We start from the raw sequence: 18,665 nt of genomic DNA, 5'->3' as shown, positions 1-18,665 counted from the left end.
AATGCAGCTGTAATTCCTGAGTTATCTCCAGTACATACAAACACTCAAATCCCAGCACATCTGGCAACACATGCCGTCCATTTGGACCACAACTACATCTCAAAGTCTGATAGCTCTCACTCAACAACACATGAACAACTAAAGGGAATAAATCTAGAGAACCACTTCTATAAAAACGCAGCTGTTATTCCTGAGTTTTGCCCAAAATTTACAAAGTCTCACACCGAAGCCCATCTGGTGCACACCAGCCCTGAGGAACATCTTTTAATCCATGGGAACAGCACAGAAGACCATCAAAGAACGTATCATGCTGTGGTGGATTCTATGTTAAAGAAATCCTCTGGAGAGCCTAATAACTACAGCCTGCAGTTAGGGCTTCGTGTGAAGCAACGCCTCTGGAAAACTCTAAACTGCCCCACCATGATTGAAGAAGAGCAGCCTGATGGACTCATCCAAGTTAAAGAGATGTTCTCCAGACCAAGCCTAAAGAGATCTGCCCCACGTATAAATGTCGACATTAGTGGTGAACTCCTGCCATACACACCACAGAGGAAGAGGCCCTGCCTGTGACATCCATGCAGAGCCTAGATTAAACTAACTACAGCACCCCTAAGGAGAAATTGCAATTATTTTCTACAGTAGATCACGATGAACTGTCTAAAATCATTAGATCATCTAAATCATCAACATGCATGCTAGACCCTATACCTACAAAACTACTGAAAGAAATGCTCCCAGAAATTATAGATCCTCTTCTTAGTATTATTAACTCATCTCTGACATTAGGACATGTGCCTAAAGCATTTAAGGTGGCTGTTATAAGGCCTCTTTTAAAAAAACCCAAACTCGACCCTAAAGAACTAGGGAATTACAGGCCTATATCGAATTTACCTTTTATATCTAAAGTTCTGGAAAAAGTAGTTTCAACTCAATTATGCTCCTTCCTCCAAAGGAATGACATTAATGATGAATTCCAGTCTGGATTTCGAGCATGTCACAGTACAGAGACTGCTTTGATCAGAGTTACAAATGATCTGCTTTTAGCGTCTGACCGTGGCTGTATTTCGTTATTGGTGCTGCTAGACCTCAGTGCTGCATTTGACACCATTGACCACAGCATACTTCTACATAGACTCGAAAATTACGTTGGCATTAACGGAATAGCATTGAAATGGTTTAAGTCTTATTTATCCGACCGTTTTCAATTTGTAGCAATAAACAATGAGGTGTCCCGCAAATCACAAGTCCAGTACGGTGTACCACAGGGCTCAGTCTTGGGACCCCTGCTCTTCGCATTATACATGCTACCTCTAGGAGATATAATAAAGCGACACGGAATTAGCTTTCACTGTTATGCTGATGATACTCAACTTTATATTTCCTCGATGCCTCATGAAACCCAGCAGTTTCATCGAATAAAGGATTGCATAGTTGACTAAATAATGTGGATGAGTAACAATTTTTTACTACTAAACTCGGACAAAACAGAAGTGTTACTTACTGGACCGAAAACTGCTATGCGTAACAACCAAGAATACTGCTTAACGATTGACGGATGCTCCATAAAATCCTCGTCATCAGCTAAGAATCTTGCCGTTGTATTCGACAGTACTCTCTCATTTGAAAGCCATGTCGCAAACACCTGTAAAATTGCATTTTTCCATTTTAAGAATATATCTAAATTACGTCATATACTGTCACTTTCAGATGCAGAGAAATTAATTCATGCATTCATGACATCAAGACTAGATTACTGTAATGCACTTCTAGGTGGTTGCCCTGCGGGCCTATTACAAAAACTGCAACTGGTTCAAAACGCGGCAGCTCGAGTTCTTACACGTACAAAAAAGTATGAGCATATAACCCCGGTTCTGTCAACCTTGCACTGGTTACCTATAAAGCATCGCATTAACTTTAAGATCTTGCTTATTACCTATAAAGCCCTACATGGTCTAGCGCCGCAGTATTTGAATGAACTTCTATTGTATTACAGACCTCCACGTACATTACGCTCTAAGGGGTCCTGTCAGTTGGTAATACCTAGAATTTCAAAATCAAGTGCAGGTGGTAGATCGTTTTCTTATATAGCGCCTAAACTTTGGAATATTCTTCCTAGCACGGTCCGGGAGGCAGACACACTCTGTCAGTTTAAATCTAGACTAAAGACTCATCTTTTTAATCTTGCATACACTACACCTCCACAATATTACTCCTCAGAGGATTTAGGCTGCATTATCTAGATCAACCGGAACCAGGAACACATCCAACAACAAATGATGCACTTGTTGCATCAAAGAGTGCAGAACAGTACTCTAATCTCAGCCAGTCTTGTCTCTTTGTTCCAAGGTTACCGCAGGATGCAGTTCATGCCCAGACCTGATGGCAGAGCTGAGAATGGAAAGCGGTGACCTGACAAGTGCTAAGAGGATAGAGCTGGATAAAGGACGCGACAACTTTGTTTTTCCTACAACATTTCAAATGCTATTAGATTGTTAATGATAATCTTTAATCCTTAATTTTTATATTTTTACTAAGCCTTGTTGTGCAAGCACTGTTGAGCTTGTGCAGAGGCAGCAGCTTTTGCCAGAGGGGAACTGGAATCCCCTGGTTGGGCCTGGGTTCCCCTGAGGTTTTTTTTCTCGATGGGAGTTTTGGGTTCCTCACCACCGTTTGCATATTGTTTTGCACTATCTGCCTGGCCGGGGGGGCTGCTTTAGAATTCATACTTGTATTAAATGTGTCTCATGTACAGCTGCTTTGTAACAATGAAAATTGTAAAAAGCGCTATATAAATAAAGTTGAGTTGAGAGTTGAGTTGAGAGAGATTATATTTAGTGTATATACTGTACATAGTTCTAGAATAAATGTTTGCTACTTATTACTATGAATCTTTCTTATTTGTATTACTGTATTTAATAATTACTTCATGACTGTGAACTTACTACTTGTTGTCAAATTTATTGAAAACAAAAAAATCACTTTACAAATATATTGTAGTTTGATTTTGCTTGCCATAAAATATGTGTATTTAGGTAAAATAGCTTTAAAATGCGTAACGTCTTTCCCAGGTTTGTAACGCATGTATAAGCGTGAAAAATAATCCAAGCTCTGATTTTCTCTTAAATCCACTTAGAAAACCAGTCAATGTTTTTCACCAAACACGTTCTGTAGTTACACATAAATATTTCTCAGCCTCTCTCTGACAAAGTTGTGAAATTACGCCACAATGGAGGCGCTGTTTCGTTATCAGCAAACTGAGGCACTAAAAAGAGTTGCAGAAAAAACAGCGAGTTCGGCAGTATGAACGCACATTGTGTTCAGAACGACTCATACACGAATGACTTATTTGAACAGATTCATTTAAAATATTGAACTTTAAAGTCACTAGCGTATAAAAGGGATCATTGAATCATTCAAAGTGAACCACAGAGAATGCAAGATGTGAATTTAGAAAGACTGGTCAATTCAGCTGGATATTGTGGGCTGAAAAGTAAGTTGAAAATGATAAAAAAAAAAGGTTTATTTGATTAAAAAATAATCTTTTTGGTTGAAGAAAAGTTATGTTTTATACAACTTAATAATTGTCATTTTTATGACGCTCATCACGTGTGCACCTGCTCCATGACACATACACAGCACAGAGCCTCAGAGGTCACATGACAGTACAATGGCAGAGGACATTTGTTATATATGAGATACGTTTTATTTGTTTATTAATTGTGATATAAATATGTCTTTGTTTTTATGTGTGTGTTTTTATAAACAAAACATCTAAAAAAAAAACTCACAAACCGTTTTGTTAATAAAAGATTTTTAATCTAATGTTTTTCATAAAAAACATTAAATCAACCGTTCAACCCATTTGTTTTGTTCAAAGAAAGAGAAATGTGTAAAGATCTGAAGTTAAAGATCAAAATAAGAAAATAGAACCTGAATGTCATTGATGAATTTATTTTTTTATGCGGTGTAATCGCTAATACTGGTGTTGTCCGTCTGTATTTTAAATGTAGGCTTTTTAGACAATTAAACACAGAAGTTATTTTATAACTCATGAATCTATAATTCACCTTTCATGTGATATCAAGTTATATATTTAAATGAACCTCAAGATTAGAGACAATAACCCAGTTTATATTGAGAAATCCCAAGAAGCAACGTGATTGGCTGAACAGTGTTGATTAATTCACTTTCAGGTGACATCACTTGTTGTTTACATTTAAATGAACCTTAAGGTTATACAATAACTCCATTTATATTTAAAATTCCCAAGAAGCCACGTGATTGGCTGAACAGTGTTCTAAAATACTGTGTCGTTTTGTTGGTAGTAGGGGTGGGCGATATGGACAAAAAATATTATCTAGATATTTTTGTCGATTTTAACGATAACGATAATTAGACGATATCCATTAAAAATGTGATTTTAAAAGGCTGAGTTACTTAATCACCGATGATAATAATGGGCACAATTTTGAATGAAAATAATGCTTATTTTTTTTCTTTAGCATGTAAGTATTCAAGTAAAAATTCAAATAGACATACAAAATAATAATTGAACTAGTGTAAGAACATCGAACTAAAAGTAAAAAAGTAAAAAAAAAAGTAATTTGTAATGTATTGCCACCTGTTGCATTTCTTATCGTAAGGCACTTTTCTGCTAAACGACTCCGCTAAAGTTTGCTGAGTGTGTTGTGCAGCAGGTACCTTAGCCGATGTCGGCTTTTCTCGGGCAGCGGACGCGGATTCTCGGAACCGAAGTAGATTGCGCGGCTGTCTGCATGTTATCTCCTTCTGTCAAATGTGTAGCCTAATCACATTCGTTTTCAGGTGTTGAACTTGCGGGCGACCATGCGCTAACCATGCGAACGTATACGTGACGCACGCAGAACAGCAATCACGTGACGCCCTGCTGCAGCCTCTGAATGTGTGGAGTTTTAATGCCCGTTTTGGGAAGTTTTTTCGCAGTAATTTAAATACTCGATAATGAGAATTTGCACATCGTTTACACAACAAACTCGATATTATCGCAGACGATATATATCGCCCACCTCTAGTTGGTAGCCACCACACTCATAACCTAAAACACACTGAAGACAGAGCATACAGCATCTTCTCTGAGATATCCCTTGAGATCTTACAAACAATCACTACTTTTCTCTTAGCAATTTACTTTCAGCACCATGAAGGTATGTTAATCCAACCTTGTAGTAACATAGAAAACATTAAGGCTTTTAAAAAAAGAGCTAAATCCCCTTGATCAACCTGTACTCAATCTGTCGCTTCACTTCTAAAGCGAAGTGCAGATGGTACCTTCTCTGGTCCAGGATATAACCTGAGAAAGACCAGAAAACCTTCGAGCCCTCTGAAGGATCCCAACCTATGTGACAACCTTGCATTGATAGCACATGCAGTCAGCTTGGACCACAAGTACAGCTCCAAGTCTGGTAGCTCTCACTCAACAACACATAAACAACTAAAGGGCATTAAGCTAGAGAACCACATCCTTAAAAATGCAGCTGTAATTCCTGAGTTATCTCCAGTACATACAAACACTCAAACCCCAGCACATCTGTTAGCACATGCCGTCCATTTGGACCACAACTACATCTCAAAGTCTGGTAGCTCTCAATCAACAACACATGAACAACTAAAGGACATAAAGCTAGAGAACCACTTCTATAAAAACGCAGCTGTTATTCCTGAGTTTTGCCCAGAATTTACAAAGTCTCACACCGAAGCCCATCTGGTGCACACCAGCACTGAGGAACATCTTTTAATCCATGAGAACAGCACAGAAGACCATCAGAGAACGTATCATGCTGTGGTGGATTCTATGTTAAAGAAATCCTCTGGAGAGCCTCATAACTACAGCCTGCAGTTAGGGCTTCGTGTGAAGCAACGCCTCTGGAAAACTCTAAACTGCCCCACCATGATTGAAGAAGAGCAGCCTGATGGACTCATCCAAGTTAAAGAGATGTTCTCCAGACCAAGCCTAAAGAGATCTGCCCCACGTATAAATGTCGACATTAGTGGTGAACCCCTGCCATACACACCACAGAGGAAGAGACCCTGCCTGTGACATCCATGCAGAGCCTAGATTATATTTAGTGTATATACTGTACAAAGTTCTAGAATAAATGTTTGCTACTTATTACTATGAATCTTTCTTATTTGTATTACTGTATTTAATAATTACTTCATGACTGTGAACTTACTACTTGTTGTCAAATTTATTGAAAACAATAAAATCACTTTACAAATATATTGTAGTTTGATTTTGCTTGCCATAAAATATGTGTATTTAGGTAAAATAGCTTTAAAATGCGTGACGTCTTTCCCAGGTTTGTAACTCATGTATAAGCGTGAAAAATAATCCAAGCTCTGATTTTCTCTTAAATCCACTTAGAAAACCAGTCAATGTTTTTGAACCAAACACGTTCTGTAGTTTCACATAAATATTTCTCAGCCTCTCTCTGACAAAGTTGTGAAATTACGCCACAATGGAGGCGCTGTTTCGTTATCAGCAAACTGAGGCATTAAAAAGAGTTGCAGAAAAAACAGCGAGTTCGGCAGTATGAACACACATTGTGTTCAGAACGACTCATACACGAATGACTTATTTGATCAGATTCATTTAAAATATTGAACTTTAAAGTCACTAGCGTATAAAAGGGATCATTGAATCATTCAAAGTGAACCACAGAGAATGCAAGATGTGAATTTAGAAAGACTGGTCAATTCAGCTGGATATTGTGGGCTGAAAAGTAAGTTGAAAATGATAAAAAAAAGGTTTATTTGATTAAAAAATAATATTTTGGTTGAAGAAAAGTTATGTCTTATACAACTTAATAATAGTCATTTTTATGACGCTCATCACGTGTGCACCTGCTCCATGACACATACACAGCACAGAGCCTCAGAGGTCACATTACAGTACAATGGCAGAGAACATTTGTTATATATGAGATACGTTTTATTTGTTTATTAATTGTGATATAAATATGTCTTTGTTTTTATGTGTGTGTTTTTATAAACAAAACATCTAAAAAAAAAACTCACAAACCGTTTTGTTAATAAAAGATTTTTAATCTAATGTTTTTCATAAAAAACATTAAATCAACCGTTCAACCCATTTGTTTTGTTCAAAGAAAGAGAAATGTGTAAAGATCTGAAGTTAAAGATCCAAATAAGAAAATAGAACCTGAATGTCATTGATGAATTTATTTTTTATGCGGTGTAATCGCTAATACTGGTGTTGTCCGTCTGTATTTTAAATGTAGGCTTTTTAGACAACTAAACACAGAAGTTATTTTATAACTCATGAATCTATAATCCACCTTTAATGTGATATCAAGTTATATATTTAAATGAACCTCAAGATTAGAGACAATAACCAAGTTTATATTGAGAAATCCCAAGAAGCAACGTGATTGGCTGAACAGTGTTGATTAATTCACTTTCAGGTGACATCACTTGTTGTTTACATTTAAATGAACCTTAACGTTATACAATAACTCCATTTATATTTAAAATTCCCAAGAAGCCACGTGATTGGCCGAACAGTGTTGATCAATTCACTTTCAGGTGACATCACTTGTTGTTTACATTTAAATGAACCTTAACGTTATACAATAACTCCGTTTATATTTAAAATTCCCAAGAAGCCACGTGATTGGCTGAACATTGTTCTAAAATACTGTGTCGTTTTGTTGGTAGCCACCACACTCATAACCTAAAGCACACTGAAGACAGAGCATACAGCATCTTCTCTGAGATATCCCTTGAGATCTTACAAACAATCACTCCTTTTCTTTTAGCAATTTACTTTCAGCACCATGAAGGTATGTTAATCCAACCTTGTAGTAACATAGAAAACATTAAGGCTTTTAAAAAAAAGAGCTAAATCCCCTTGATCAATCTGTACTCAATCTGTCGCTTCACTTCTAAAGCGAAGTGCAGATGGTACCTTCTCTGGTCCAGGATATAACCTGAGAAAGACCAGAAAACCTTCGAGCCCTCTGAAGGATCCCAACCTGTCAGACAACCTTGCATTGATAGCACATGCAGTCAGCTTGGACCACAAGTACAGCTCCAAGTCTGGTAGCTCTCACTCAACAACACATAAACAACTAAAGGGCATTAAGCTAGAGAACCACATCCTTAAAAATGCAGCTGTAATTCCTGAGTTATCTCCAGTACATTCAAACACTCAAACCCCAGCACATTTGGTAACACATGCCGTCCATTTGGACCACAACTACATCTCAAAGTCTGGTAGCTCTCAATCAACAACACATAAACAACTAAAGGACATAAATCTAGAGAACCACTTCTATAAAAACGCAGCTGTTATTCCTGAGTTTTGCCCAGAATTTACAAAGTCTCACACCGAAGCCCATCTGGTGCACACCAGCCCTGAGGAACAACTTTTAATCCATGGGAACAGCACAGAAGACCATCAGAGAACGTATCATGCTGTGGTGGATTCTATGTTAAAGAAATCCTCTGGAGAGCCTCATAACTACAGCCTGCAGTTAGGGCTTCGTGTGAAGCAACGCCTCTGGAAAACTCTAAACTGCCCCACCATGATTGAAGAAGAGCAGCCTGATGGACTCATCCAAGTTAAAGAGATGTTCTCCAGACCAAGCCTAAAGACATCTGCCCCACGTATAAATGTCGACATTAGTGGTGAACCCCTGCCATACACACCACAGAGGAAGAGACCCTGCCTGTGACATCCATGCAGAGTCTAGATTATATTTAGTGTATATACTGTACATAGTTCTAGAATAAATGTTTGCTACTTATTACTATGAATCTTTCTTATTTGTATTACTGTATTTAATAATTACTTCATGACTGTGAACTTACTACTTGTTGTCAAATTTATTGAAAACAATAAAATCACTTTACAAATATATTGTAGTTTGATTTTGCTTGCCATGAAATATGTGTATTTAGGTAAAATAGCTTTAAAATGCGTAACGTCTTTCCCAGGTTTGTAACTCATGTATAAGCGTGAAAAATAATCCAAGCTCTGATTTTCTCTTAAATCCAATTAGAAAACCAGTCAATGTTTTTGCACCAAACACGTTCTGTAGTCTCACATAAATATTTCTCAGCCTCTCTCTGACAAAGTTGTGAAATTACGCCACAATGGAGGCGCTGTTTCCTTATCAGCAAACTGAGGCACTAAAAAGAGTTGCAGAAAAAACAGCGAGTTCGCCAGTATGAACACACATTGTGTTCAGAACGACTCATACACAAATGACTAATTTGAACAGATTCATTTAAAATATTGAACTTTAAAGTCACTAGCGTATAAAAGGGAACATTGAATCATTCAAAGTGAGCCACAGAGAATGCAAGATGTGAATTTAGAAAGACTGGTCAATTCAGCTGGATATTGTGGGCTGAAAAGTTAGTTGAAAATGATAAAAAAAGCTTAATTTGATAAAAATAATTATTTGGTTGAAGAAAAGTAATGTTTTATACAACTTAATAATTGTCTTTTTTATGACGCTCATCACGTGTGCACCTGCTCCATGACACATACACAGCACAGAGCCTCAGAGGTCACATGACAGTACAATGGTAGAGGACATTTGTTATATATGAGATACGTTTTTATTTGTTTATTAATTGTGATATAAATATGTCTTTGTTTTTATGTGTGTGTTTCTATAAACAAAACATCTAAAACAAAACCTCACAAACCGTTTTGTTAATAAAAGATTTTTAATGTAATGTTTTTCATAAAAAACATTAAATCAACCGTTCAACCCATTTGTTTTGTTCAAAGAAAGAGAAATGTGTAAAGATCTGAAGTTAAAGATCAAAATAAGAAAATAGAACCTGAATGTCATTGATGAATTTATTTTCTTATGCGGTGTAATCGCTAATACTGGTGTTGTCCGTCTGTATTTTAAATGTAGGCTTTTTAGACAATTAAACAAAAGTTATTTTATGTCTCATGAATCTATAATTCACCTTTCATGTGATATCAAGTTATATATTTAAATGAACCTCAAGATTAGAGACAATAACCAAGTTTATATTGAGAAATCCCAAGAAGCCACGTGATTGGCTGAACAGTGTTGAAGAATTCACTTTCAGGTGACATCACTTGTTGCTTACATTTAAAATAACCTAAAGGTTATACAATAACTCCATTTATATTTAAAATTCCCAAGAAGCCACGTGATTGGCTGAACAGTGTTCTAAAATACTGTGTCGTTTTGTTGGTAGCCACCACACTCATAACCTAAAACACACTGAAGACAGAGCATACAGCATCTTCTCTGAGATAGCCCTTGAGATCTGACAAACAATCACTACTTTTCTCTTAGCAATTTACTTTCAGCACCATGAAGGTATGTTAATCCAACCTTGTAGTAACATAGAAAACATTAAGGCTTTTAAAAAAAGAGCTAAATCCCCTTGATCAATCTGTACTCAATCTGTCGCTTCACTTCTAAAGCGAAGTGCAGATGGTACCTTCTCTGGTCCAGGATATAACCTGAGAAAGACCAGAAAACCTTCGAGCCCTCTGAAGGATCCCAACCTATGTGACAACCTTGCATTGATAGCACATGCAGTCAGCTTGGACCACAAGTACAGCTCCAAGTCTGGTAGCTCTCACTCAACAACACATAAACAACTAAAGGGCATTAAGCTAGAGAACCACATCCTTAAAAATGCAGCTGTAATTCCTGAGTTATCTCCAGTACATACAAACACTCAAACCCCAGCACATCTGGTAACACATGCCGTCCATTTGGACCACAACTACATCTCAAAGTCTGATAGCTCTCACTCAACAACACATGAACAACTAAAGGACATAAAGCTAGAGAACCACTTCTATAAAAACGCAGCTGTTATTCCTGAGTTTTGCCCAAAATTTACAAAGTCTCACACCGAAGCCCATCTGGTGCACACCAGCCCTGAGGAACCTCTTTTAATCCATGAGAACAGCACAGAAGACCATCAAAGAACGTATCATGCTGTGGTGGATTCTATGTTAAAGAAATCCTCTGGAGAGCCTCATAACTACAGCCTGCAGTTAGGGCTTCGTGTGAAGCAACGCCTCTGGAAAACTCTAAACTGCCCCACCATGATTGAAGAAGAGCAGCCTGATGGACTCATCCAAGTTAAAGAGATGTTCTCCAGACCAAGCCTAAAGAGATCTGCCCCACGTATAAATGTCGACATTAGTGGTGAACCCCTGCCATACACACCACAGAGGAAGAGACCCTGCCTGTGACATCCATGCAGAGCCTAGATTATATTTAGTGTATATACTGTACATAGTTCTAGAATAAATGTTTGCTACTTATTACTATGAATCTTTCTTATTTGTATTACTGTATTTAATAATTACTTCATGACTGTGAACTTACTACTTGTTGTCAAATTTATTGAAAACAATAAAATCACTTTACAAATATATTGTAGTTTGATTTTGCTTGCCATGAAATATGTGTATTTAGGTAAAATAGCTTTAAAATGCGTGACGTCTTTCCCAGGTTTGTAACGCATGTATAAGCGTGAAAAATAATCCAAGCTCTGATTTTCTCTTAAATCCAATTAGAAAACCAGTCAATGTTTTTGCACCAAACACGTTCTGTAGTCTCACATAAATATTTCTCAGCCTCTCTCTGACAAAGTTGTGAAATTACGCCACAATGGAGGCGCTGTTTCGTTATCAGCAAACTGAGGCACTAAAAAGAGTTGCAGAAAAAACAGCGAGTTCGCCAGTATGAACACACATTGTGTTCAGAACGACTCATACACAAATGACTCATTTGAACAGATTCATTTAAAATATTGAACTTTAAAGTCACTAGCGTATAAAAGGGATCATTGAATCATTCAAATGAACCACAGAGAATGCAAGGTGTGAATTTAGAAAGACTGGTCAATTCAGCTGGATATTGTGGGCTGAAAAGTTAGTTGAAAATGATAAAAAAAAGCTTTATTTGATTAAAAAATAATCTTTTTGGTTGAAGAAAAGTTATGTTTTATACAACTTAATAATTGTCTTTTTAATGACGCTCATCACGTGTGCACCTGCTCCATGACACATTCACAGCACAGAGCCTCAGAGGTCACATGACAGTAGCTACAATGGTAGAGGACATTTGTTATATATGAGATACGTTTTTATTTGTTTATTAATTGTGATATAAATATGTCTTTGTTTTTATGTGTGTGTTTTTATAAACAAAACATCTAAAAAAAAACCTCACAAATCGTTTTGTTAATAAAAGATTTTTAATCTAATGTTTTTCATAAAAAACATTAAATCAACCGTTCAACCCATTTGTTTTGTTCAAAGAAAGAGAAAAGTGTTAAGATCTGAAGTTAAAGATCAAAATAAGAAAATAGAACCTGAATGTCATTGATGAATTTATTTTTTTATGCGGTGTAATCGCTAATACTGGTGTTGTCCGTCTGTATTTTAAATGTAGGCTTTTTAGACAACTAAACACAGAAGTTATTTTATAACTCATGAAACTATAATTCACCTTTCATGTGATATCAAGTTATATATTTAAATGAACCTCAAGATTAGAGACAATAACTCCGTTTATATTTAAAATTCCCAAGAAGCCACGTGATTGGCCGAACAGTGTTGATCAATTCACTTTCAGGTGACATCACTTGTTGTTTACATTTAAATGAACATTAAGGTTATACAATAACTCCGTTTATATTTAAAATTCCCAAGAAGCCACGTGATTGGCTGAACAGTGTTCTAAAATACTGTGTCGTTTTGTTGGTAGCCACCACACTCATAACCTAAAGCACACTGAAGACAGAGCATACAGCATCTTCTCTGAGATATCCCTTGAGATCTGACAAACAATCACTACTTTTCTCTTAGCAATTTACTTTCAGCACCATGAAGGTATGTTAATCCAACCTTGTAGTAACATAGAAAACATTAAGGCTTTTAAAAAAAGAGCTAAATCCCCTTGATCAATCTGTACTCAATCTGTCGCTTCACTTCTAAAGCGAAGTGCAGATGGTACCTTCTCTGGTCCAGGATATAACCTGAGAAAGACCAGAAAACCTTCGAGCCCTCTGAAGGATCCCAACCTGTCAGACAACCTTGCATTGATAGCACATGCAGTCAGCTTGGACCACAAGTACAGCTCCAAGTCTGGTAGCTCTCACTCAACAACACATAAACAACTAAAGGGCATTAAGCTAGAGAACCACATCCTTAAAAATGCAGCTGTAATTCCTGAGTTATCTCCAGTACATTCAAACACTCAAACCCCAGCACATTTGGTAACACATGCCGTCCATTTGGACCACAACTACATCTCAAAGTCTGGTAGCTCTCAATCAACAACACATAAACAACTAAAGGACATAAATCTAGAGAACCACTTCTATAAAAACGCAGCTATTATTCCTGAGTTTTGCCCAGAATTTACAAAGTCTCACACCGAAGCCCATCTGGTGCACACCAGCCCTGAGGAACAACTTTTAATCCATGGGAACAGCACAGAAGACCATCAGAGAACGTATCATGCTGTGGTGGATTCTATGTTAAAGAAATCCTCTGGAGAGCCTCATAACTACAGCCTGCAGTTAGGGCTTCGTGTGAAGCAACGCCTCTGGAAAACTCTAAACTGCCCCACCATGATTGAAGAAGAGCAGCCTGATGGACTCATCCAAGTTAAAGAGATGTTCTCCAGACCAAGCCTAAAGAGATCTGCCCCACGTATAAATGTCGACATTAGTGGTGAACCCCTGCCATACACACCACAGAGGAAGAGGCCCTGCCTGTGACATCCATGCAGAGCCTAGATTATATTTAGTGTATATACTGTACATAGTTCTAGAATAAATGTTTGCTACTTATTACTATGAATCTTTCTTATTTGAATTACTTTATTTAATAATTACTTCATGACTGTGAACTTACTACTTGTTGTCAAATTTATTGAAAACAATAAAATCACTTTACAAATATATTGTAGTTTGATTTTGATGCCATAAAATATGTGTATTTAGGTAAAATAGCTTTAAAATGCGTGACGTCTTTCCCAGGTTTGTAACCCATGTATACAAGTCATCCAAATGTGAAAATAATCCTTTGAATAAATTTTCTCTTAAATCCAGTTAGAAAACCAGTCAATGTTTTTGCACCAAACACGTTCGGTAGTTTCACATAAATATTTTTCAACCTCTCTCTGACAAATACCATTTAATTTAAGCTTCTATGCGCGTTCACAATTTGTTGACTACCACATTGTTGTTAACAAGTAAATGTGGGCGGCCATGTCTTGAAGGTGCACATCTGTGCATGTCGACTGTGAATGTGCCTAAAACTGACAAAGCAGTCACCGTCTGCACGCAGTGAATGCATCCGTATGGCCTGGTTGTCAACAGAGTACACTTTGAAAGACCAGAACCCTCAAGTGTGAACGAGGCACAAAACAAAGACATTGAAAACAATCATCCTGAATAATTTAAAATAAAAGCTCTACCTCGTTGCAGTGTGTTTACACAGTGAAAAAACGATTTTAAAACACTGAGAAAATTTGCAATAAACAACCTGTGTAGCTGGTTTTTTTATATGTCAAACAAACCTTGGTGAGCAGCAACACTCTTTTCTGCAGCCGACGGACCAGAGAGTCCTGGTTCTCTCGTTTCTTCTGCTCCTCTTGAGCTTTGGCACGAAGTTGAGAAATCTCGGGTATCAGTTCGGCACGGGCCTTCTCGACTGAGCGAATGCTGAGACATATAGAAAACAAGATTATGACAGAGTACTCCCTTCTTTAACCTGGAATAGATAATAATCGGTTAATTTCCCTAACCGATAACCGACACACGTTATCCGAACATTAACCATTAACCGATAAGATTTTGATAGTAAATTGGAATAAGAAAATACATTCCGAGTCTTATTTTGAAGGCTGCGTCCTCCGGAGGTCAGTTTCTCCGCCGCATATGCCTTCGCATGAAACATCCGGAGGACGCAGACTTCAAAAGGAGAACACAGCCACAGTTGATGAGCGTCCGCGACACGTTAAAATACAAACATTTATTTCATACATTTATTTTAACATGCAAACAGCAGCATAACGAATACATCAACAACATTTTCACGACCTGCAGCGTTTGGGACAATGGAGAAAAACTAAATTATTTAAATCCAAAGCATAAAATAAGCAGGCAAGAAAAAAACTGAAATAATTTACAAATTATGACAAAACGAAAACACAGAAGAACCGGGAAAGAGTATTTCCATCAGAAAGTTTTTTCATCAAATAACAATATTAGGCCTAACTCAAGCCAAAGCTTGGAGTTTTTATTTAATAAAGTTACATGTTTACGTGTTTTGGTAACAGTCTGGAGCTTGTTGACAATTATTCCCTTTCAAAGGGGCACGGATGTCCCGGGAATGTTGAAATAACGCCTCAGGAAGCGTGTCACATTCATCACTAGCCAGTCTTAGCTAAACATATATAAATCCGATCTGCTATACCACCCAAAATACAAATCTTATTTTTTTCTTATTAATATCTCCCATTCGTATTTTTACGTCACGTATACAAGAAGGCAGGAAAACAACCGATCGCGTTGTTATCTTCTCCTTTCCAAAGTGCACGGCAGCCAATGATAAGCATACGTGTGATAAGTTTATGTAATTTAAAAGATAACTTTCGATTTCACATAGAAGGATCATGCCCGACCAAAACTCTGCCCGAAGTTACTTTCTCTATAAAATTGACATACCACAAATTCAGAGTAAATATAAACACTTTGTACACCACATTTAGCTTAGCTACATCCATTTGTGAGCCGTAGTATTCACGGCCTCACGCGAGTTTAGAATTAACGTTTTCGTCTGATTATTCGTTCACAATACTATGCAAAGTAAATTTGACTGTATGAGACTACAAATTTCGAAACGTAAATCCTATATTCATTGTAATGATGTTAGTGACGTGGAAAATACAACATCTTAATGTTATCAGCTGGTTGCTGCCTGTGAAGTCAACTGCCTATTAAGCAATGGGCAGCAATGTAGCTCACTAGATTTTCAATAAACACTACGACATAAAACCCTACGCCAGGGGTACTAATTTGAAAACATTGTCATGAGTGAGCGTGCAAACGCCACTGTTTATTCGTGTGTGAACGTGCCTGCTTGAGATAAAGGGTGAGAGATCTTTGATACAGATCAGCTCTGACTGGGAAAGCACTTTTCCACTTGACCTTACAGAGAGAGAGAAATTACCCACAGCACGAGCTCAATTCCATCAAATGTGCTGGAAAACCATGTGTGTGTCTTCTTGTATCTGATGGATTAAAGTGTGAGCGAGCATTAAGGCGGTGTACGAGTGGAAGTAATTGGGCTTTCTGGAGGTAGTTGACAAGGGAAATTTGTTTGTGAGTGGAGGGCGGGCGGGCGGGCAAATGTGTGTGTGTCCTCGTTGCTAAATTGATTAACTTCTCTCATCTCCTCCAGATGCTAACTATTCAGCCCAATTTAAGCTTTAATGAAAATCATCATAGCCTGCCGTGCAGGGTCAATAAGACAATAAGGCACAATCTAATCAAAAAACCATACTCTCCTATCTTCTATCAGTCTGACCCCGGCACATACCGAGGCTTATTATGTAAATTGCCTCTATTTGTTAGCGAATAGGGTAATTGATTTAGTTGGCCCAGGCGTTCTCCACGCTGAAGGAGTATATTCAATACAGTAACATAAGATGAAGAAATTAACATTCAAACATGAATAAGACAAATACGAATCGCAGCAAACAAAAAAAAATCCAAATGCACTTCAAGTATACGTTTGCTAAACATGGTTTCAGTCATTTTAGGTAGTAATTTTTAGTGTATGTACAAAAAATGTTTTATATATATATTTGGTCTTAGTTATGTTATGTGGTAACATGATTTCTTTGTTTATGATGGAGTCATTGGGAATATGGGCGGGACCTTTATACCGCGCCTTCACCCCGCACTCACAGACACAGACTGGTTCCAAAGACATCATCCTCAACATATCGCAGATATTTTGGCTTTGTTTTACAACAGTTGAAGTGAATGAGTATCCGTTGTCCCATCTTTTTACGTTCCATGGTCTAAAATCTATTTCTGCATTCGCCACATTGCTCTACGCTGACGACATTCAAAAGGTTGCCAAATAAATGTAAACAATTGGTAGAGCTTGGCCAAGGAACAAACATACACATCTAATGTTATTGGCAGTGTTTCTGCCAAATGTAAATACTTTTTTTTAAGAAAGGAGAATCAGTTCCGTTTTAAATCCCAGACTTCCTAACTCAATTAGATTACTCTCAAAGCAATCTGTCTTAGATCTCACATCGATAGTACCGGAAAGGACAAGACAGCCCAAACTTCATCCAGACAGAAGTTGAGCAGACTCATTACTTTGCGAAGTTGTTTTAGACGACATCATAGTTCATGATTAGCCCGATCTCAATACTCTGCTCATTAGCGAGATGTGATATTGTCAGAGTTTCGTTTGACTCGACTGCTCAAGTGACGAGTGGTGCAGCGCCGTCACACACCAGCTCCCGTCGACCAATTACCATCTGACAATTAGAGCAGAGGAGAGTCCAGAGAAAGACAGAAAGAGCATCAAAGAGATGGATAATATTGGCCAAAGCAACTCAAGAAAAGAGCCCATTACAGCTTTTGAAAGAACGGAACAAGATGAAAAGAGAACCATATTAGAAAGCTTGTCAAATAATGACATTTTTAAGAAAAAAAACAGGCATGGTCCCAGAGACTGGCGTGTGAGAGAGACAGTCCCGATCCGTCGGACGAGGGACAGATCATACGCTCTGGAGCAAAGCTGTCGCTCCTAACTGAAGGTTCAATCGAGACAGTCAGTCTCGATTTTTTCAGGGGATGTCAAATCGTACAAACCGAGCAATGACAGTGCCGCTCGACTATATCAAATATTTCATCAGGCATCGATTCGGCTCGTACCTCCAATCAAACCGTTAATATAAAAGAAATAACTTTGGAATTGCAGTGTAAAAGTTTTAGGTTTAGCTACGGGCAACTTTCCTAAATCAAGTGAGTGGTGTTAAGCGGCCCAGGATTCACGACAAAAGTCAGCGCTCCAAGTCTTTTACAGTGTATGTGTGTGTGTTACCTGCTGTTGACTGTGTAGTTCTGCTGTTTCAGGGTCAGTTCTCGCTGCTGAATTTGTATCACTTCCCTGGATAAATCCTCAGGTTTCCTTCAAGAAAAAGAATACGCATCTATTATAATAAAAACAAACAGGATTCAAGAAGACCTCATAAGGTCAACCTAAATTACTCCTAAATCGGTTTTATTTTGTTTACTTCATATGAAGGTCACAACTTTTGCAACCCCTTCATCAAATCTTGTGACATGTTAATTTAAAATGGCGATTGATAACTTTTGCATCTAGATTTGCCATCTCTGTTTGAAACATTAATTTTCAGGTTTCTTTACATACTTCTCTTTAAAGGAGCCGTATGTTACATTGACGCAGAGCAGTTGAGCTTGGTACCTCAGTCCAAATTAAAAATATTGCACAGGGTTTTTCCCTCCCCTTCTCTTCCTCCTCAGACTAAACACTGACAGGAGTTGCCAGACACTTACAATAAGTTTATCTCATAATTTATATGTTT

General features: G+C 37.6%; 4 protein-coding genes across 5 annotated transcripts in view; 3 read left to right on the top strand and 1 right to left on the bottom strand.

Moving 5' to 3' along the window:
- Positions 1-18,665, bottom strand: part of mad1l1 (mitotic arrest deficient 1 like 1) — a 96,760-nt gene that overhangs the window by 68,235 nt on the left and 9,860 nt on the right. For both annotated transcript variants that reach the window (XM_056740446.1, XM_056740455.1), the window contains exons 10-11: positions 18,161-18,247; positions 14,607-14,751 (exon numbers count right to left, since the gene is read on the bottom strand). In XM_056740446.1, coding sequence (XP_056596424.1) covers positions 14,607-14,751; positions 18,161-18,247 — 232 coding nt within the window. The remainder of the gene's footprint in view (positions 1-14,606; positions 14,752-18,160; positions 18,248-18,665) is intronic.
- LOC130414575 (uncharacterized) lies at positions 7,723-8,807 on the top strand. The gene is made up of 2 exons (XM_056740542.1): positions 7,723-7,838; positions 7,947-8,807. The coding sequence occupies exons 1-2, from the start codon at positions 7,833-7,835 to the stop codon at positions 8,730-8,732; spliced, it is 792 nt and encodes a 263-aa protein (XP_056596520.1). The 5' UTR covers positions 7,723-7,832; the 3' UTR covers positions 8,733-8,807.
- On the top strand, positions 9,882-11,338 carry LOC130414583 (uncharacterized). The gene is made up of 2 exons (XM_056740553.1): positions 9,882-10,370; positions 10,478-11,338. Exons 1-2 carry the CDS (start codon positions 10,365-10,367, stop codon positions 11,261-11,263), a joined length of 792 nt encoding a protein of 263 aa, XP_056596531.1. The 5' UTR covers positions 9,882-10,364; the 3' UTR covers positions 11,264-11,338.
- Positions 12,474-13,878, top strand: LOC130414558 (uncharacterized). Its single transcript, XM_056740525.1, has 2 exons — positions 12,474-12,910; positions 13,018-13,878. The coding sequence occupies exons 1-2, from the start codon at positions 12,905-12,907 to the stop codon at positions 13,801-13,803; spliced, it is 792 nt and encodes a 263-aa protein (XP_056596503.1). The 5' UTR covers positions 12,474-12,904; the 3' UTR covers positions 13,804-13,878.

This window comes from Triplophysa dalaica, chromosome 2, assembly GCF_015846415.1.
Source record: "Triplophysa dalaica isolate WHDGS20190420 chromosome 2, ASM1584641v1, whole genome shotgun sequence".
Lineage (NCBI taxonomy): Eukaryota > Metazoa > Chordata > Actinopteri > Cypriniformes > Nemacheilidae > Triplophysa > Triplophysa dalaica.
This window is presented reverse-complemented; position numbering and strand designations above follow the sequence as displayed.